The sequence below is a fragment of the Falco biarmicus genome, chromosome 9 (genome assembly GCF_023638135.1).
Source record: "Falco biarmicus isolate bFalBia1 chromosome 9, bFalBia1.pri, whole genome shotgun sequence".
Taxonomy (NCBI): domain Eukaryota; kingdom Metazoa; phylum Chordata; class Aves; order Falconiformes; family Falconidae; genus Falco; species Falco biarmicus.
Genome location: NC_079296.1, coordinates 47,424,987 through 47,445,215, shown reverse-complemented (window position 1 = coordinate 47,445,215; position 20,229 = coordinate 47,424,987). Strand labels below are relative to the sequence as shown.

Sequence of the window (20,229 nt, the reverse complement as noted above, 5' to 3'; positions counted from 1 at the left end):
TCGTGACAATCAAGCAGGAAAGAGGAGAGCAGAGGAAAAAGGAAGGAGAAAGGGGAAAAAAATATATAAAAAAAAGTAAAGAGCAACAGAAAGGAAAAGCCTACCTGTTTTCAAGATGGATTTTGGGAAGATAGTAAAATACGTTGCACCTGCAATGGCAAGGGCTGCACCCAGCAACTGCTCTGTCTTGCAAAATCTTTGTTCCCAAAAGCCATCAGGTGATGAGATTTGTATTCTGCATCGGTCATCCACACACTGAGTGATGCTATTGAACTACGTTAGCTTGGTATTTTCTGACAGGACAGCCTTTAGAAACACCCAAAAGAAACTTCCTTATACTCACTTTAATAACTCTTTTAGTAGGACAACAGTCTGTGCAAAAAATACCTGCCACTCTTTTGCAAATAATTCCTCCTCCTCCATACCCACCTGCTTACTGCTGCCCCAGCCACAGCAGCAGCTCTGCTCGCTGTACTTTTACCAATCCCCTCCTCAACGTCAGCAATCAGAACCAGTTAGAAATCCCAATGGCCAAAAGTAGAGGATTTTCTTTAGGATTGGGAGGGGGTTTTTTATTTTATTTTTAAAAAAATAATGGGAGACATTTTATTTGATTTTTGGTTTTTGGAGCCCTTAGGATACAGGTCTTCAAGCATCGTTGGCAGCCATGTATGGTAGAAACAGTTTTGCAATGAAAGCTAAGCTTCTCACATAATCATGGGATTCAAGCAATTAAGGGTCTAGAGAAAAATACTGAGATTTACAGTAAATTAATGGAAGCTGGCAACACTGTATGGATCCTGCGAAAGAATACAATCTCCAAGACAGGTATATGAAAAATGCAAGTTAAGTTAAGATCATTAAGTTAAGATTAGAGCTGTCTAGATACATGGTAAACACCACAGAGATTTTGTAATAGATGTTATATGAAACACTAGCAGCTAAGCAGTTCTCAATAGAAGCTTAGTTTTTCAGGTGGTTGTAACCCACAGACAATTAATTAGCATTTTCAGGATAGGAAGGTGCTGGTTTAATGGGGCAGCAGATCAGAAGATCTCATTTACACATAAAAAGGAAAAAAAAAAAAACCCATACCGAACCCCAAACATAACGTGAGCAGTCTCACTATTGCCTAGGAAAAAATATTTCACCTGGCAGTATCGCCTCCAGGAATGGGTTATGCCCATAAATCCTGAGATCCTCAGCACTGGTGCTGGAGCTGCAGACCAAGGGAGCTGCTGTCAGCCTCTCACAGAAGCACAAGGATCATTTATCTTCCTAAAAACGTGCAATCGTGAACTCCAGGAAATGGTTTAGCTCTTTCTTAAGTGAGCTTCTATGACATACAGCGTGAAGGAAAGCAGACCAGAGAATTATATTCCCTATTTTTTTTTTCCTCCTGCAGCCTTAAAACCTATCAGTCATTTCCTCTTGCACAGCACTAGGCAGTTTTCAGATAGTAATTATTTTGGCCCATTCCCTCTCTGGGCAAATTAAAATGAAGAAGATCAGACAGTTATTCCAGTCAGCTTCAAGAGAAAGAGAACACCCTGTCTGCTGAAGGTTTTAGATTTCCAGGGGCTGCTGAAAAAAACAAATTAAAAAGATTGTTTTACTTAAGCAACTAAAGATTTGCCAGTTAAAAGAGGACGAAAATGCCTTCCTCTAGGGCAGGATACCCAGTGGGAAGAGTGGGTGGGTGGGCAAGGGCAGGGGGAAGAAAAGGGGAGGGAAATTCGCTCCTCCTGGAGCTGTGAACACACACAATCACTTCTGTTTCCTAGACATCTGCTTCTAAAAACAGGCAGCAAAGGAAAAGCGGCGATCCTGCAGGGGCACGTTACCCGTGCCTACGGGGCTGTAAGAATTTCAGCTTCCGCAGGGAAGGCGCCCTGCAAATACATCCCAAGCACCCGTCTGATTAGAGCAGAACCGGGGGGTGATTTCATTTTCTTTGGGAGACTGGGCTGACTTGTGATGTGGTTAACTTCTGCAAGCCAGCAGATGTTAAACAGCCCCTTTAAAAGCTCTTGCTTGCGGTTTGTTGTTGGGTTGGTTTCTAGGTCAGTTTTCAAGTCAAGCCAAGAAAGACTTATTTATACCGATCAGTTGCTTTTACTTCTTTTGGCATGAATGGGGAGATAAAAGCAAATGGGTGCCCTCGGCATCCCTGGATAACTTCTATGAACAAGCTGGTAAGAGGAAAACCCAAACTGCTGTTGAAGGAGGTGGACAAATGGAATAGCAAGTGCTCCAGAGGAAGCCTTGGCATGGTTTCACCACCTTCCTTGTTCTTCCATCAGCAGCGAGCATTTTACCAACTGGATTTGAATCTAAAGGCTCTCGAAGAAGGAAAGGTATTTTCTTACGTTCCATTTCATACTTGAAGCCTCAGATCTGCTTAGAATTACATAGGAACTTTTAATAGCAAGTGGCTTCCCATCTTACTGACGTGCAAGACTTGAAGAGCTGAATACATCTCAGTTACAAGCGAAGGTTTTGAGGGTCTCCAAGTCAATGAAAGGACCTAGGGATTAATCCAAGACTCTTTGCAGGTGACATTGATTTGAAAGGGCTTTGGTTCAGATGCCTTGCTCATTATCCACCAAAACACACACAATTCGTTTTACCGTTAAAAAAATGTAGTATGTTAAAAAAAAAAAAAAAAAAAAACAACCAACCCCCAACAGCCAAAAAGAAGGGAATTTGTTTTGATAGAGTACCATTCCTCTCAGACATCAGCCTGGTGGGTATAGGAAGAGCAAAAAAAAATCTGATCATGCCTAGCAGGCAGAAATGACAAAACAGAGCTTTAGAAAGACTTCAGGGCAGAAACATGCAGAGCCACAGGGAACAACTGCCCGAGACACACAAAAATGCCCACTTTTACAAACGGTGAGCACGGGGCAGTGCTTTAATCGTGGGACAGCTGGACTTGAAGAAAAAGGCTCCTGATGCTAAATAGAAGCCGATAGTCACTGAGAGAGCTCCAGGGCAGGCTCTAGTCCAAGCCCAAAGGAAAAGGAGACAGGTACGCAGGCAACTGGGGCTCTCCGAGTTTCCTCTAGATACCCCACAACACCCGTCTTTCCCCACGTGCCTGAAGAGCTTGTCACACCGCTCGTATGTTTTGCAGTACTTAAGCTAAGGGTGAAGGGACAGAAGGGGCTGCCCAGCTCCTGAAAAAAAACCAGTACCCAGCTGAACTGTGTGTGAGAATAGACCAGTACTCAGATTTGGTTGGACTCCAAAGGCTTATCATGCATGGAAGCAGATGAGTGGGATTGTGGGGAGCATCCAGCTGGAGGGAATTAGTATTGCTTCATAATGAAATGCTCTAGCATTCGGAATTAATCTGTTTTATGATATAGGAGAAGCATTCCTAGGGTACTTTCATTACTTGTGTACGAAACTTTGTGAAAACCAGGCAAATGTAGATGGTCAGGAGAGTGAAAAATATGCCGGTCTTCAAGCAGATCCTGTGTGTCAGACCCGTAGCCAAGACGTGAACTGCTATTTGTTGATTTCTGTTTACATAAATAACTGCATAAATGCCATATGCTTCCGATTTGAGAAGAGATTTTTACTTTTAACATTGCAGGATATTCCTTGACTGGAGGGAGAAATTATTTTTGTAGGAGCTAAACACAAGACTGAGGTTACAGTGAGAATAAAGTCGAAGAGGAACCCTTGCACGACTTGCTGTACTCAGGCAGAGCGCATTTATGGGCCAGGTTGCAACTGAAGACCGAGGAGTGTTTAACGTGACAAAAATACTGGACTTAACTAAAACCAGTTCTGAAAACAGTAGCTAACGTGAAATGAAGTAACTCCCAAGCTACTCTCCAATTTAGAAGGCAAGAGGAATACAGTCTGTGCGCCAGCCTACATGCCTTGGCAGGGATGGGAAAGCCAGCAGAGACTTCCAGAATGAAATAACGTCTCAGCTTGGCACAGTGGCAGCTGCGTTACCAGCTTCCACAGGGTTTGGTCATCCAGTTTAAACTGAGCTACAAATCTCCGACACATCCATATTTTTTCCCCTCTTAACACAAATGTAAAAATGAAACATGCAACAGTTCAAGATGAGGAGTCTTTTTTTTTTTTTTTTTTAAAGGAAAATGCCATAAAAGTTATTTAGAACTTAAATTATTAAGAACGACAAGATTTGTCAGAACTGATCAGCAAACAAAAAACCAACTCCCAAACCAAACAGAAAATCCCCACCTCGACACGAAATGGAAACAAACATCCTGAGCGTGCCCAGAAAAAGCAGAAACATCTGAGACAAAATCCTGAGCAGCATGGAAGCCTTAAAAAGGATTTTGGTTAACATGATTCTTTCTGGATCAAGTCAGCAGCAATGATGTTTAGAGAAGTGTCATGTGATTGCTTGAAACTTAAAAAGATGCATTAACTGGTGGAGAGTTTGATGGATAGAAATACTTAATATAATTCATATATCAAAGCTCATCCAGTTCTGCCGAGTTAAGAGTTCTCTAATGGGTTTCCAGGGGACTTGAATGAAACCCCAATTTGGTAATAAAAACACTGTGTAAAAGAATAACTGAACTAAGAAGTCTCCAAGTCTGCTAGGGATAGTCCATGAAGGATATATACACTTCATCAGCAAGGCAAGCCAAGTATTATCCTTCTTACCGTGGGCTATTTGTACTGTTAGAATTTTTTTCCCTTCACTCGTCTTCAGAGCTGCCACCCTCCCCCTCCAAGAGTATTAACGGCAGCGAAGAGCTTCGCTGCCCTCTCCTTTCCCCGCTGGAGTCAGTGTCTGTCCCGCAGCTGACTGCAAGAGCAACTTCCAGCCTTTTTCCGCTTTCTTTGGAAGATGAAAGAATAGTAAGAACTATACATGGCAGATGCTGATCACATTGTTTAATCCACACATCCTGGCAATAAAAACCTAGGAAGACAAGTACGTGCCATTGACCAAGTGTTCTGTGTCACATGGAAGTTTTCACGAGCAGAGTCCCTTCACTGACCCTGACGATTCTAGCATCTCTTCTCACAACCATGTTGCTGAAGAGACACTATTAACACTCTTCAACAGTCGGAATCTAACCTACAGACAGCCTAAAGATTTCCCCAGGTCATACAAGTGTGCGGCAGCAACAGTTAGTTGTTTCTACATGTGCCAACTACTACCAAGCTGCTGGGCTGATCCCCGCTTCTCCTTATTTTTATTCTCAACAGAATACACACAAGCACAAGCAAGGGAAACAACATTGGTGTCTGGTAAGTGGGAAGGACCAGAAGCAGGCTAAAGGGAAAAGTAAATGGAGAATTAAACAGCTGAATAAGGTTTTCAATGCTGACAAAGAGCCACATGAAGCAGGGATGCCTTTCTTTTCAGTTCAGAGTATGGATACATTCCCTTATATAATAAGGTAATTTTTTTAAAAAAACTTATTTGACCATAATAGTAATTTCAATGGCAGTAAATTTCCACATCCAGATGTGCTGAGGAGACGTTTTTTCCTTGAGTGGTTTAATCCTCCTGCAGGCAAAGGATCGCAGTAACCTTGCCTGGCTGAGCTGCAGCCAGGCAGTGGTACTGGTTGACACAGCCCTGCTGCGGGGCAGCAGTGTCACCAGCAGTGAGAGTCACCACGGGCCCAGAAGGGAGGATTCTGTGTGAGAAACAAGGACAAGAAGAAAGAAAGAAATGTAGAGGGGAAACTACAAAATGCACAGCAGTGGCATAAGTCAGAAGACCTAAGTGTCGTCTTAGAAATGGAATTTTAAAGGAAGCCACTAATGTAACTGGAAAACATGTGCATGAGCCAGCAATGTGGAAGAATGGCACATGGGAAAGGGAATGAGCTGTCGAGTGGGTTTGTCAAGACACCTACACATACAGCAAACATTGCAGCGGGGCTGGACTGGAGAAGTGCAGGGGTGAGCGCAGAGCGAGGAGCGAGGTGCACCCTTCCTTCCAGTGCGTGCAGGAAAGATCCCCTGCTCGTGTGCCCTGCGGCAGCGGGGCACGCACCACTGCGGGTGCTGCAGGCCTGCACCGTGATACGGCCAAGGCCATCCTTGAAAGCTGCGGGTTGCCCTCGAGTGACAACAGAGATGCTGTGAATCAGCCCGAGTTGAAGAATCCGCGACCTGTGACTGCATTGCTCAGGCTGAAGGGCTTCGTTCCGTAGGAAGGGGGATTCTGAGAAGCAACTCCTGTGTGAAGTAACAGAGGAGAAAATAGTATCACAGGGTTACACACAGGGATGAATCACATCCCACTGCTAACCAGTTCGTCTCAGAATCCAGCAGAATCCTGAATAATAAGTTGCACCAAATGATTCTTAAGTCTCACACCTAACTCTGGCATTTTCTGGGACTCCTGAAGTTTACTGGAACAGACTCACTGTTGCTTTTGCATTTCTTGGCAATTCATTTTCTTTGTTTTGCTTTTAAAAATCTGCACAGTTTAACATTTCAAAGGGCTGCATGCAGATAGAATTACCATACGTATTGAAAGATTCCCAACCAACACCCACTATCAAAAGGAGGAGAATAAAATGCCTGTGGTTAATAACCCAGATACCTGCTGCTTCTGTAAAGAGCTTCACTTCTGGTCAACAACGTCTCCAGCTGACGATACGCAGCAATCACAGACGAGAAGGGAACTTGGTACGAAATCCTTTGGGGTACCCCAGCTCCCTGTGGACTGTTAAAAACACAGTCACAGAGGCACCTGTATGTCCTCTTTTACCCACGGACTAAACTCCTCAGCATTATCCAGCTTTGAAATCCACAAGATCACAGCGCTGTGATGGCAGATGTTCATTGCAAGCGGTCTTCTTTCATAACAACAAAAAAATCTGTATAGAACAGCTTTCCTTTTCCAACTGTAGTGAGTTATCCATCTGACCTCCATAGCTTATGTAGCCTTCCTTCTAGGAATTTAATTATGCAATTTCTGTACCTTGGTCCAGTAGCAGGACTTACATATTATTAAAAACCTCACATACAGATTTTCCCAGAATGGTTGTGATCTAACTGCAAGTATCAGCACTAAGAGACAGATTCCTGCTTGCCTTCCAATTACAGATATGATCTTCCACGTGGGCCGTACCAAAACCCAACACACAGAGCAATTTTTACAGTTAACTGTAGGTTAGCCTTGCAGGTAAGGAGCTAAAATTGTGCAGAGTTGGTTGAAAGAATATTATCACCAGATATAATAACTGAAAGAAAGAATTCAGGGTTGTCAGACACTTGTTAATAGTCATTAATGAACAAATAGTGATTTAACTATCAGTTGTCACAGTAAACTCCAGTACATGTGATGAAATCTTAGTTCTCAGGAATACACATCATTTTTCCAGCTATTTCCATCACTTCCCTGGGACGCCCTGTAGAGATTACAAACATCTGTGAGTCATTTTATCTAGCTGGTACCTTTCTGTACCACACCCCCCCCACCCCACCCAAGAGATACGAACTTCCACACCATTCTGCTTCCATACCCCCTTGCTTACCTTTGCATTCCCTGTCTTTTCAGCTTGCTTTCCTCAACACCTGCAGAAAACACCCTATTCCTGTGCAACGTCCACCACACCCACCATCATTGCTTCCAAAAGGAACATGCAATTACTCCTGATCTCACAGGCTTGAACTCACAAGACAGACTCTTTGGATTAAGAAACACCTTTTACCATCTGATGCACACAGTGGCTTTATGTGTAACTAGAAGACACTGTGGTGGTGAAGGATTCAAAGCAGCTCACGGCCAGCGGAATCCCTAAGCACAGCCAGTCAACATACAAGTTCTCACCCCAAAAACAGGAATTGTTACACATATGGTAGGAACTAACACAGCTACAGGCATCCCTGTACCTTTCAGGCATCCCTGTACCTTTCAGACATTAAAGTGGAAGTCATCTTTCATAAATGTGGCTGTGTTCAGCTGTCCGTACACACACAGCGCCTGCTTCCTATTATTGTCCATCCTAAACGTTGGTCTCCTGCATGTCCCAGCAGCACCTTCAAGTGTTTTGAATACAGCCTTGCTTTGGGGTTCAGCAGCAGCCGAAGATTGTGAGCTGCTACCCAGCGAGCTGCCAGAACTTCATGCTTGGGAGCAGCTCTTGGAGCCGTACTTCAGTCTCTCTGTGAAGAATGAACGCAGATTGTAACAATCATTGCTGCGTGCAAAAGGCTGTGACAAAAGAGACATCTCGCAGTACAGCTACGGCTACGCTCTTCTCCCGCTTGCCAGGAGCAACTTGCTATCTTACCTCAGGAACGACTACAGCCTTCTACTGTAGAAGAAGCTTCTTTTTTTTATTTTTTGTAGCTACCTTTTTTGTTTGGTTGGTTTTTCTGAAGCCAGATAAGGCAGAAGATAAGCAAGTCCTCAGCTGGGAAAAGCCATGTCTGCATTCTCTTTGCTTCTTTAGGAAAATCAATTCCCTTAAAAGCATATGCTTGAGGAAGGAGATTAACAGGTAACCTTCCTTCTCATAGTTGCATTTCAGCCCGCAAAAAGCATTTTTAATAGAAAAATGAAGAATTGCTACCCAAACCCCTTTTCTCCCAAAACAAAACACTGCTCTCTAGTGGAAGATGATGATACGATCTAACTTCACTTGAAGGAACGTTTTAAAATTTTCGTTTTACTAGTTACAGGAAACCTTAATTCATTTTCACAAGCACTGACACACAAGAGTCAAAGGGCTTGTTTTATTTCAGCCTTTCAGGTTTTCCTGTGAGGTTTTGGAATTTATTCCTCAAGATAAATTTGCTACGCATTGGTATCAATGCTGTAATCACATCCAAATAACCTGCCAAATATTTGTGCATTAAAATATTAACTATTTTCTCATTTGATCCCTTTTAGTTTTTCTGTTCTTGGATAATTTAAAAACCACAGCCCAATTTTTCATATTTTCTTATGCTTTTTCCACGTATTTAATGACTGACAGACTTTTCTAGGTCCAAGTACACAGCTTTAGCTAATCATGTTGATTACATGATGTACAACATTTGTCAGTGACATTTATGGAAGAATTTAGGCAAACATGCGGATACTATGAAAATCTTCATCCTGTTGGCTGTGGGTTTCTGAAGACATTCCTGTCTGCAAGCATAGTGATACAAAATTAAGGAATTACCTGTTGCAATAGTTCCTTCAGCTTACACAGAAACTGTAACAAATGATCAAACATTAAGGAGTATTCGTCCTGAAGAAAGCAAATTTTATCCTGCTTGTAGTTAATTTATATGATATAGCGTTCATTTGCTTGCCTTTTTTTTTTTTTTTTTAATTTTAAAAGCATAAAACAAAAAAAGGAATAGCCCTCCATACTAAATCTCTTCAAGTTATGGACCAAAGCAGCACATCTCTACATTTATTTCCAGCTTCCCATATTCTTAACAGGAAACGTATACAGCATGTGCTTCTGTTTTCTTACCTCTCTGCAGACGAGAGATGTGTAAAGTAGTTTCCCGATAAATATACTATAATAAAATACTTTATTACTTTTTTTTAATGACATGTCTTAAAAAAAAGAAATTGCTCTCTGCTTATTGGTTTGCCAATTAATTTTAACTACAATTTTTGCCTGCATAATACTTCCACCTTAAGTACTCTTCCCATACTATGGGGAGAGAAGAGTAATTTGCCAAAGGATACAGGTTAAGCAGTCACAGATTGCTGATTAGCATAAACCACACAGGTAAAAACTACAATCCTGTCAGGTCTATACCTAGTCTTCTATCAAAATCACGTAGGCTACACACACTGTACAATAGGAATACACAGGCTTGCAAAAGCACTCCAGCTTACACGCAGGCAGCAGCGGCAGGCGCTGCGCACCCGACGCAGCTCCACCACCAACGGCTGCAGCCCCTGGACGTGTGCTCGTCTTCCCTGAATGCTCTCCTAGCTGCATCCTGCATCCATACAGCTGCCACAGAAACGTACCGCACAGCCAACACCCACCCCTTCCGCAAGAGCCTCAGGAAGCAGTTTTACTTAGCTTCTCCATTTGATTTCTTCATTGTCCTTTTCCACCTCTGCTCGCGTTCTGCCCTGTTCCCACGGCTGAGGAGGTGTTGCCCCCACCGCTGAGCTCAGCCGCTCCCTTGCTACGAACAGCGCGGTCAGCAGATACTGCAGCCTTCCACCTACGGCCAGGTCTCCAGGCTGCTCCTTGGAGTTGTCACCAGATGAGCAGGTCATTTTCTGTGCTCCAAAGGTGGGGTGTCATTTGCTTGTTTTTCAGGGCAAAAGAGAGACATAGAGAAGCTCCCTCCATCCCTAAGTATCTACTGAAGCATTTTTAGAAATAATAATTCAGCTACTCCTATTGTTAGACAGAAACAGTGGAGATGGAAGGGGTTTTTTTTACCCACTCCACAAAAATCCCAAACTACCAACCTTGAAAGAATACAGACAATCTATCTGCTTTGCCATTTACTTGAGATTAAGACAAAACCGTTCGCAAGTTTTAGTAAAGTAGTATTATCAGGAGATGCCACTGAGGAAAAAAAAAGTAAATCAAGGTCAGTTTATAAACACTAACTTATCAAGTAGTTTCTAAGCCTGACAATTACAAAAAAGGTTACATTTGTTTTAGAACAGATAAAAACCATGGAGAACACTACAGATCAGTATAGGGATATTTATAAATAACTACATGATTTTTGGTAGCCAATTGCTGCTTCCTTAAAGCCACGCCATCAGCAGCGCTGACAGGGATCCGGGTACCACGGCAGGCTGCCCTGGCAGCTGGCCCTGCTGCCTCCTGCACCCCTGGCTGCGCAGCTCATACTTGAGATTCCTCAGCCACCCTCGGCTGCTAAGCTCAACGCCTCGGTTCTGCGGGAGCCGGACAACTCTTACAATTTTCAGGGCATCTGGTGATCAAATTAGAATGGTAGTACCCAATTGCTAAAAGCTTTAGTCATTAGGCTATGGGAACAATTAGCTTCACAAGTGGTTTTACTGTAGGAAGTCCCCAAACAATTCTGAGACATCATAAATGTATCAGTGATGCTTTGCTACACAGACATGTGGTAGTCAGGGATGTTCTGTTCTAGGGCTTCCACTGTTATCTAATCTAATATCTTCAGAAATGATTTTTTTCTTGAAAATTTGACATTTAACTTCATATTTAATTTCAATTAGCACATGTATTAGAAAGTAGAGGAAAATGTACAAAACTATTTTTTAAAAATGAAACCTGATTAAAGCTAAGACAATTACTAGAAATGTAAATTTTAAGCAATATCCCAAAATGTCTTTCACCATTAAAAATGACCCTTAAAAGAAGATGCTTATGAGTGAAATCCAACAGCTAATTTGCTACTGACTGTACAGAAAGCCCAAACAATAATTACTAATTCAGAACGCTTTTGTAAACCATCTATTTTTGGCTGAAAAACTTAGGAAGCACATAGCCTGCTTGGAGGGTAAGAGGCTTACAAAAAATACAAACACAAGATAGGTTTTCTATTACATATTCATTTTGGTTGTAAATACCTCAGATTTAAGCTCAAGAATTCTGAACTGTCTCAATAACTCAGCAAATGAGGGAGACTGAAGTTAAGTCATTCATAAATTAAATACGCACAAATATAATGCATCAAGAAACAAACACAAGGTCAACATTTTCTTTATCTCTGCCTCTCTTTATTGTGGTATTAAAGACAACGGCAACAGATGTGATTTACTGAACACTTTTAACACGTACAAGAGTTAAACCCACCATTTAAATACCATTTCGCTAAATTTACAAAATAAAAATCCCCCCGAAACAACTCCACCCTACCCCCAAAAAAAGAGGTGGTTACTCGTTCCAGTACAAATCCCACTCATTTACATCTTCAGAAATATCTTTATGCACAAAAATGCCAAGCACTTCAGTAGGATTTCCCATGATAAAATGAAGTCATTATCCACAGGAAAGGTTTACGGGCTTTCACTCCATTTGGCCCCTTACATGTTTTAAAAGGAAGAGCTAGACTTTTATACTTACAAATCTGTAGATGGCAATCTCACTGAGATAACAGAAAAATTTAGTTTATTCTGAAATTTCTACTGTTAAAAAAGAGATAGTGAAATATATATGGCTTTTAGAGCAGATACCAAACATATTACATTCTCAGTCTTTACCCTGCCAAAATCTAGGCAGAGTTACACCTTAGTATCACACCGAAAATACAAAATAATTTCACAACAGCCATGCTGAATTGTACATCAGGTCTTCTCTGCATGAAGAATGATTTAAAAAATAAACACAGTGGCACTTCAAGACTTAACAGATTTAACTACATTCTCCAAATGTAGCCTTACACTTTTTTTTTTTTTGTTTGCTACATGAAGACAAACAGCAGCACCAACTTGCTCACTTTCAAATGCTGGATCATTCAGCAGCCTACTTCAATTTTATGAGTGCACAACTTCAGCTCTCCTCTCTCTCTCTTTCGTTTCTCTCCAGCCTTGACCCATGTTACGAGCACACTGAATATCCAAAGACAGCTGACAAAAAAACACTAAGATACTTCCCTTCCATAGCACCACGGTAAACTTAAATAAACTACACTAAAATAATTTAGAATCTATTTTCATTCTGAAAACTGCTCTAGTGGGCTAAAGATGAAAATACTTTCATGGATTGCCATGAAATAATTTGAAAACAGCTTCCCTTTCTATTTCTACTTTATATATTAAAAAAAAAAAACCTAGGTTGTTCAGACTATCCTGCTCAATTATGAAACACTCCCAAAACTAAAGCTGCTGTAAATTACAGATTCCAGCAGTTTAATAGCTGCTATAATCTAAGAAGCTATTCATAATTTCTAATGTTCTTATAACAGTCTTCTCAGAATTTAATAGCAGCTTTACAACATGCACCTTCTTGCAGGTACAACCCAAATCAGAATCCTGGGAAGGAAAACTATTTACCAGATAGTAACTTGGGATAAAACAATTTAAAAAAAAAAACAAACAACACAAACCACAAGCAAAGAGCAACTATTTCAAACACTTTCAACAGCACTCCTGAAGTTTTAACTCAGTATGAATTAATCAGACTCAGTTCTAGCCTTCTGAAGTTCCTGTTCTTAACAGCTGCAGCTCCTGTTGAAAGGCCATTTCCAAATGCACTCCGCAACTTCTCAGAACTCTCTTGCAATTTTGGGTTTTTTAATCAAGTCTGAATACACTTGTCTAATACTGAGTTAATAACTTCCACCATTAACACAAAGATCTAGTTCTAGCACACGAAAAATAAAATTGTACCCGGCAAAATCCACTTCAACTGTATTTCCTCTCTGGTGCAGAGAAGCCTCCCCTTTCAGGGTCTGCACTAACAAGTGGTAAACGACTGAACAATTCTTTTGATGGTATTTGGCTTATCAATTCACAGTTATTAAGACACATAGAACAGATAATACAAATTTCTTAATTTAAGTGATGTTTCCTTGCCGTTTCTTGTTTTGCTATCTCGTATCACGTCCAAGTGCTATGTAACAATGGGAATATGAAATTCATTATCATCAAATATCAGAGGCCTCCTAGGAGGGGTTGATTCTTTGTCTGCTTTGTGCAATAGTTTAAAAAGTCCTGTTCCAATATTCATCGGAATTCCCATGATGATGCACTCGGAAACACCTAGGAAAAAAACCCAACATATTGACAATCTGAAGAGCAAGGATTTACAAAACTATTTCACTTGCCCCTTCTGTATGCCTTGCCTATCAGATCTCCAGGAACCTCGCATGGAAAAACCAAGATCTCCTCACTAGGTGAGAAAGTCACTCCTTAACCCCCTGGGGTTCTCCCAGAACCTGCCCCCCTCTACACAGGGGGAGAAACACAACCAATTTTGAACTATTTTTGTACATGTTATGGTCATGAGATCAGTATTTTATATTATTTGAATTCTCAAAATGAAAAACATTCAGCCTAACCAAAACACCTTCTCTAGCAACAAGAGCGCTTTGGGTGGTTTGGTTTTGGTGAAGACACACTCTACTCGGTGCCAACAGCCGAGGATGAAAGGCACAGTTACTGCGTGTTCATTCTCTGGGTGCTAAGACTTGTGTCAAACCTGGCCAAGTCCCCTTGAAACCCCCGCAGCTCCCCAGGGACAGAGGCAACCGTTGCTCCACCTGTGGCGCTTTGTGCATTTCACCATTTTTTTGTTTGGAATTTTAAGGTTTAGTCTGTCCCAACTATTTTTGATAGCTACAGCATTTTCACAGCAACACGCTGACATGTTTATATTCCAGATCTACTGAGGTATACAGCTTTTCCAAAGAACATCCCACATTAAAAGCAAGCTATCAGCAACCAGTGGGTTTTTCCTCTGCATACTGCTATGATCCAAATGACACTCATGCATTCTCAGGAGTATCAGAGTTATCATCCTTCACATACTTGTTTAAGAAAATAATAATAAACAGCTGTACCTTTGACTGCATAAAAAATGAAAATAAATTTGCTCAACATTCTGGCAAGATTCAATTGATAATTTAAGATGAATATTATTAATGAATGAATGAAGAATATGAATGAAGATTTTTTATTTTTGCTCTTAGACCGCTGCTGCATTTCTGCTGCATATTCGCCAACATTATGCACTTAAAAATCTTGTGCAAAGTAGAAGTCTTAGAAGTTGCTGTATATTTAGGTCCACTATTTCGTATAGCCGCTATAGCATGCACGTTACAACGGATAAAGGAAATACCTTTCTAACATGTAGCAGATTAAAACTTACCTAGTTTTGCACAATAGCCTTTCAACCTGAGCCAGCCACTAAACCATGGAAACTACATTTGGATTTTGGGAATCCTTCTTCCTTGGCAAGCCTTCCATGTAAACACCCAGAAGCCTTCCCCTCACCTCCCTTTTGCCTCACGGGCAATGTACTAGTTCACAGCATCTGACAACAGTCACGTATAGCAGGAAACACGCAGACAGAACATGCCACTAACAACCAAGTGGATGTTATATATCGGCTCAGACTAATGTATACTAGAAGCCAACAACAATCATATTGGATGGGTGAAGATGTTGTTGATGGCAGAAGAACTGCCAGGACAGCACACACTGCTCTAATGACCACCCAAGCCCCCTCCAGTGCAGGGTCTCGTAACAGCACCGGTTATAAACTATTACAGATCTAAGCATCTGGCTGACAGCTATGAACTGCTGCTCTCACTTCCAGCTGGAAAGAAACCAGGCGGAGATGAAGCCAGTCATACTGCTCTTACTGCAGAGCTTATTTTTGACATTTCCCTTCCAGACCACCTCCTCAGCAATGAATGTCACAGCAGTGAGCTGTAGCTCTGGGGTCCTACTCACAAGTTAGACATGAGAGCGCTGTTGGCTGCTTTTTGGGAAGCGGATGGAAAGGCAAATGGACTGTATCTCTAAGCGGTATCTTGCCGACTACTGCTGACGCTGCTTCCAGCATCCACTGGATGCTGCTGGTACTGGATGTATTTCTCTGGTCTAGTTGCAACCCGCTGTGCCTACTGAAAGGTGAGAGCAGCAATTCTTAAAAGAAAATGCTTGTTTATGTAGGCAAAGAACAAATCAGCTGTTCCCCATTTTCTTGGGGGGGGGGGGGGGGGGAGGGGAAGCATCTTTCAAAACAAAAGTGATTCAAAGGCCACATGGTCTAATAACTACACATTCAGGAGAAGCACTGATTTGAGATGCCATTCAGTACAGCACCTACAATTTGATTTTGGGTACATACTCATTTCTCTTGGCAACATTTATAACTTTTTCCTGCTCTGAAGATGCAAGCCCATGAGTGTGTAAGAGTCTTAACAGTAATTCTAAGAGATAGCTAGCGATGGCTGGGTCAGGCAGCTGCACCGCACTTTTTCATACAAGCAAGCCAGTATCATCTCTTCATTTTTGGAAGACAGACAACAATTTTCTGTTTTGTCCATTCCATTTCCTTATATGAACTAAAACATTTATATAGAAGGCAACACGAAAAGATCATTGGTTTCCACATTATTCAAAATAAGATTTTACCAGCTTAGAGAGGGCTTTGAGAAAACATATTCTTTACTTTACTGTCCAGGATTGAATCAGTCTCCCATAGGATCTTTGCTTTAGCTATGGACAAATAATAATTAAAAGAAAAAAAAAAAAAAAGAGAAAAAAAAATCCCCCTCTTGTAGAAGACACTCATCTGGACAGTCAGAAAGTGGCAGAATTCTTAAAATACGAATTAGTGTATTATGTACTAGTAATACAAAGGTTTCTAACAGATTCCAGCAATTCAGAAAATACACTGTCCACAAAGCACTGTTTGAAATCGAGTACATTTTCTAAGACCATATAGAAATACATATAAACTAGTAAATCTTAACATGACATATTCATATTTCTGTATTTCATTAACACTCAGAAACCCCAAATGAGCAGTTACAGCTCTAGGACAGCAGGCTTTACGTAAAAAGACGATGAAGAGGGTGAAAGCTGCTTGACTTCTCCTTTTCTCTGTTTTATGTCCTAGACAGAGGCTTTTTAACAAATCATTCCAAAATTTATGTAGCTTAAAGGAGAATGAAATCTGAGAAGAACTGGGGCAAAGGAGTTTAAAAAAAGAAAAACAACATCCATTCCAAATATTAAAGTACACGGCAGAAACACAAAATTAAGAGATTAACAGAATATGACAAGACTAACCTACTTGAGTATTGTTTGGTTGTCTGTATGTGTGCATGCATGCCCTTGTCTGCATGTATACATATATTTTTCAACTCTGATCAGATTCTGTCATGAATTGAGTGAGAAGATAATTCAGTTGATGTTAACAAACTTAACGTTAAAACTGAAGAACAGATGCATTTAAAAAGAAATTTCTCAGGACAGGGATCTTCTCTGTTCTGTTAATGAGTAAAGTACTGATAAACAAGGTTCATAATTAAAAAAAATAATAATCCAAAACCACACACACCATTTTTATCTGTTTAGAGCAGAACTAATTGAAGAAGCCAGGAACTTTCCCTTTCTGTTTGTTTCTAGGTACAGCTGACAAATCAGATAAGCAGTCACTACGCACAGTAATGATTCACCTATGCTACCTGCAACATACATCTCTTCATACTTCTTAAGAGGAATGAAACCAAAACCTAAATGCTGAATGGGGTTACTAGATTCATTAAGCAAATCTACGTGTTGAAGATACACAAACTTTCACAACTTAAAAATGAGAACTCCTGATAGCGAGACAAATTTCCTGGTATTTCACTGAGCTATGTAGTGAAAAGTAAGCCCGAATTACTAAAATGCTGCTTTAAGAAGCGTACAACAAATACGCGACTGACTTCAAGATCTCTGATTGAGACTAGAAGTAGAGAAACATCAAGCAGACCTCTAGAATAAAGAGCTTAGATAAATCAGCCGCAGACTCAAAGTTTTTGACAGGTAAGCTGAACAGAAAGCTTAACAAGAGCAAAAATCCAGTGCTTTGAAGAGGTTTACAGATGCTCGGTAAGGACCACAAGCCGCAACAGAATTTGCAATACCTACCACAAACAGAATCCTTCTGTCCGAAGTAGGCAGCATCAAAGAGATGGTCTGCAGTCTTTTCAAAAGAAGCCAGCATCAACACACTTTCCTTCATTTTTGCCAGTCCAAACCTAGTAATGCCCAGCACTTCGCCCTTGATTGATGGAAAAACCCAAAGACAGACTATCACAATTGTGGCTGGAGGCCTGCTGCTTGCAAAAGAAGCAAAAATCAAGTGAACAACAGAAATGTAGTTTTTACCCTAACACACACAAGTAAAAAGTTTACCATCTACAATATAGCGTTGTCATAATATGCTGCTTCACAGTTAAAACATCCTGAAGGATAACAGTTTGGTAGCAATCAATATTTACATTAAACAAGAAGTGATTATTCATACACGAAAGCAGCTTTTATAGAGATTTTTTTTTTTAAAGCAAGAACATCGGCAAGATTGAAAGAAACATGGCCAGGAGAAAAACCACACAATTATAAAGTAGTTGCTGAGCTACAAACTTAAATTGGGGTCTGAGAGCACTGTGCTGAAGCTACTGCCGATTGTCTACTAACAAATGTGACTTCATCTGCCAGGAGCTTACAGAAGACATTAAATCTTCATTTTTTCACTGTCAAGAAAAAAAGTAATTAGCTTTTTAAGCTAACTTGGTTTATTTCTGCCTCTGTTTCTAACACCCTAATTATAACAGACTGCGCACAGAAGCACAAGTCAGAAGTACTGACAAAAGAATGCACGCTAGGAGCCCAACAAGTGTAAACCGCTGCACTTTGCTACCCTTTTCTACGATCGTGTCGCAGCTCCACGCGGCCAGCCCTGGGGACTGCTGCAGCGCAGTACAACAAAGCCCTACAGTTTTGGGAGAAGTCAGAACTCCTTCATCCAGCTTACCCAAATTTAAACCCTTGCACTCTGGCAGACAAAGTGGAAAATCTTACTTCACTAAGCATACTCAAATCTAAAAATCACAATGGGTGTGAAGGAAAGAAAGCCAATTAATAAAGAACAGACACGATTTTCTACTAACAAGTTCTGGAAGACTGTTTATACTCTGTATGTAATCTGATTCTATTTGTAATGTCTGTGTCCTTAGACTCTCATATACAGTGCAGCTGCTATGAACCACACCCCATGTGGTTTTCTGCACAGCAAGCCTTAAATTGCATGCATGGCTACCCAAACAGTTGATTTTCATACCACAATTTTTAGGATTCCTATTTCCAATGAGAAATTATGATTCCCTACTCATTATATCAACTTGTTTTCAGTCAAATAGGCCTTCTCCCCCCCAAGCCCAAGAACCAGACTAATTAAGCATTTTGTTTGGTAAACAAACAACAGTATTTGGTCAGTGAAACTCACAATTCTTTAAACCTATAAGCGATTCCCATCTCCCTAGCTCATCTGTCCTTCTCAAACATGGTAAAATTAACTTGCCTAAACAGGACAATGTAACATTTAGAAAACACATAGTACAAACCTTGTAAGTCATTAGATCAGACAACAACATAACATGTCTCCTGTCAATGCTCATACCATGGTTCACCATTGTATACTGAATCTCATTGATAATTGTCGTCCGAGCAGCTTCAATCCCTAGTGTCTTCTCTACCTACACAAGAGATTATGTTAGATTAATGAAAAATCAAATGCTTAGAGCAAGTATATTCCTGGAAAAAATACTGACTGATGTCAGATTAATACTCCATTTCCATTACTACCCTTTTGCATTTCTCTGTTTTAAAAATAGTTTTAGAAAAAGCTGCTTCGAAGTGAACAGTGCTGCCAGTCGAATTGTTCTCTTGCGTTAATGCATTCTGACAACTATTAGTGAACTCAGGCTTGATGATACATCAACTGCTGCATCTGAGCACAAACAAGCACTTGTAACAAAGATGCTATGGGGGAAACCCCACAGTACCCACTTAAACGCTACCTCGTAAGTGTTGTTAGAAGACGTTTTTGTTCCTTTCACTCCATGGGTAGCCATAACAGCTCGCAGATTATCACCTTCAACTAGAAGTTTATATTTTTCCTTTCCACTTTGTTCATCAATATGAATGACAGCTCGGGAAACCTCTGGTATACCTTGCACTACAACCTTGACAAAACAAACAAAAAAAACCCCTAGTAACTTTGGTGTGCACAGTATAGAAAGGTAAACTTTATTAGCATTCAAACTTATTTAGAAGCACCAGTCTTTGGAGTAAATGCTCAATTAAAATACATATGAAACAAGATTTCCTGCTCTTCAATACGCTAGGTACAAATGTGACATTCACACCATATTACAAACCTTACTCATCTGTATTTTATATTTTATGCCAGATATCCTCACACTCAGATCTGGCGATATATCCACACAAATGAAAGGGCATCCTGCCAATAATAAACGTTCACTTATGCCTATTTTTAAAAATCAAAGTAAACTGTCTCCTCACAGCAAAAGCTGTAAAAATGCCAGATACTGTCATGTGGTTAAGCTCTGGATGCAGTTGGAAGAAGTTACCACTATTTCATACAACTGCTGCACTCCGAATGCTTCAATAAATGTTGTAAGGAACATATCAACGCTTCAATTTAATTTAGTAATTGAAGATTACTAACTGAGGCTTAATTTCAGCTGTAAAGCAGTGGCATCACAATCTAAGAGTTACGGACTCAGCCTATGTTTATTGACAATACTGACAAGAATTACTTCATC

The 20,229-nt window shown here is 40.6% G+C and overlaps 1 protein-coding gene and 1 long non-coding RNA gene across 4 annotated transcripts in view; both read right to left on the bottom strand.

Moving 5' to 3' along the window:
• Positions 1 to 4,079: 4,079 nt before the first annotated feature.
• LOC130154643 (uncharacterized) lies at positions 4,080 to 6,723 on the bottom strand. The gene is made up of 2 exons (XR_008823801.1): positions 6,566 to 6,723; positions 4,080 to 6,195 (listed from the first exon to the last, which is right to left on the bottom strand). It is a non-coding gene; the product is annotated as an uncharacterized LOC130154643 (long non-coding RNA).
• Positions 6,724 to 11,637: 4,914 nt separating this feature from the next.
• Positions 11,638 to 20,229, bottom strand: part of POLR3A (RNA polymerase III subunit A) — a 41,090-nt gene continuing 32,498 nt past the window's right edge. For 2 of the 3 annotated variants that reach the window (XM_056350849.1, XM_056350850.1), the window contains 4 exons: positions 19,462 to 19,626; positions 19,006 to 19,137; positions 17,531 to 17,663; positions 11,638 to 13,642 (listed from right to left, as the gene is read on the bottom strand). In XM_056350849.1, the coding sequence (XP_056206824.1) occupies positions 13,494 to 13,642; positions 17,531 to 17,663; positions 19,006 to 19,137; positions 19,462 to 19,626 (579 nt within the window). In that variant the 3' untranslated portion in view covers positions 11,638 to 13,493. Of the gene's footprint in view, positions 13,643 to 17,530; positions 17,719 to 19,005; positions 19,138 to 19,461; positions 19,627 to 20,229 lie in introns of all 3 variants that reach the window. The other variant, XR_008823800.1, reaches the window with a different exon arrangement.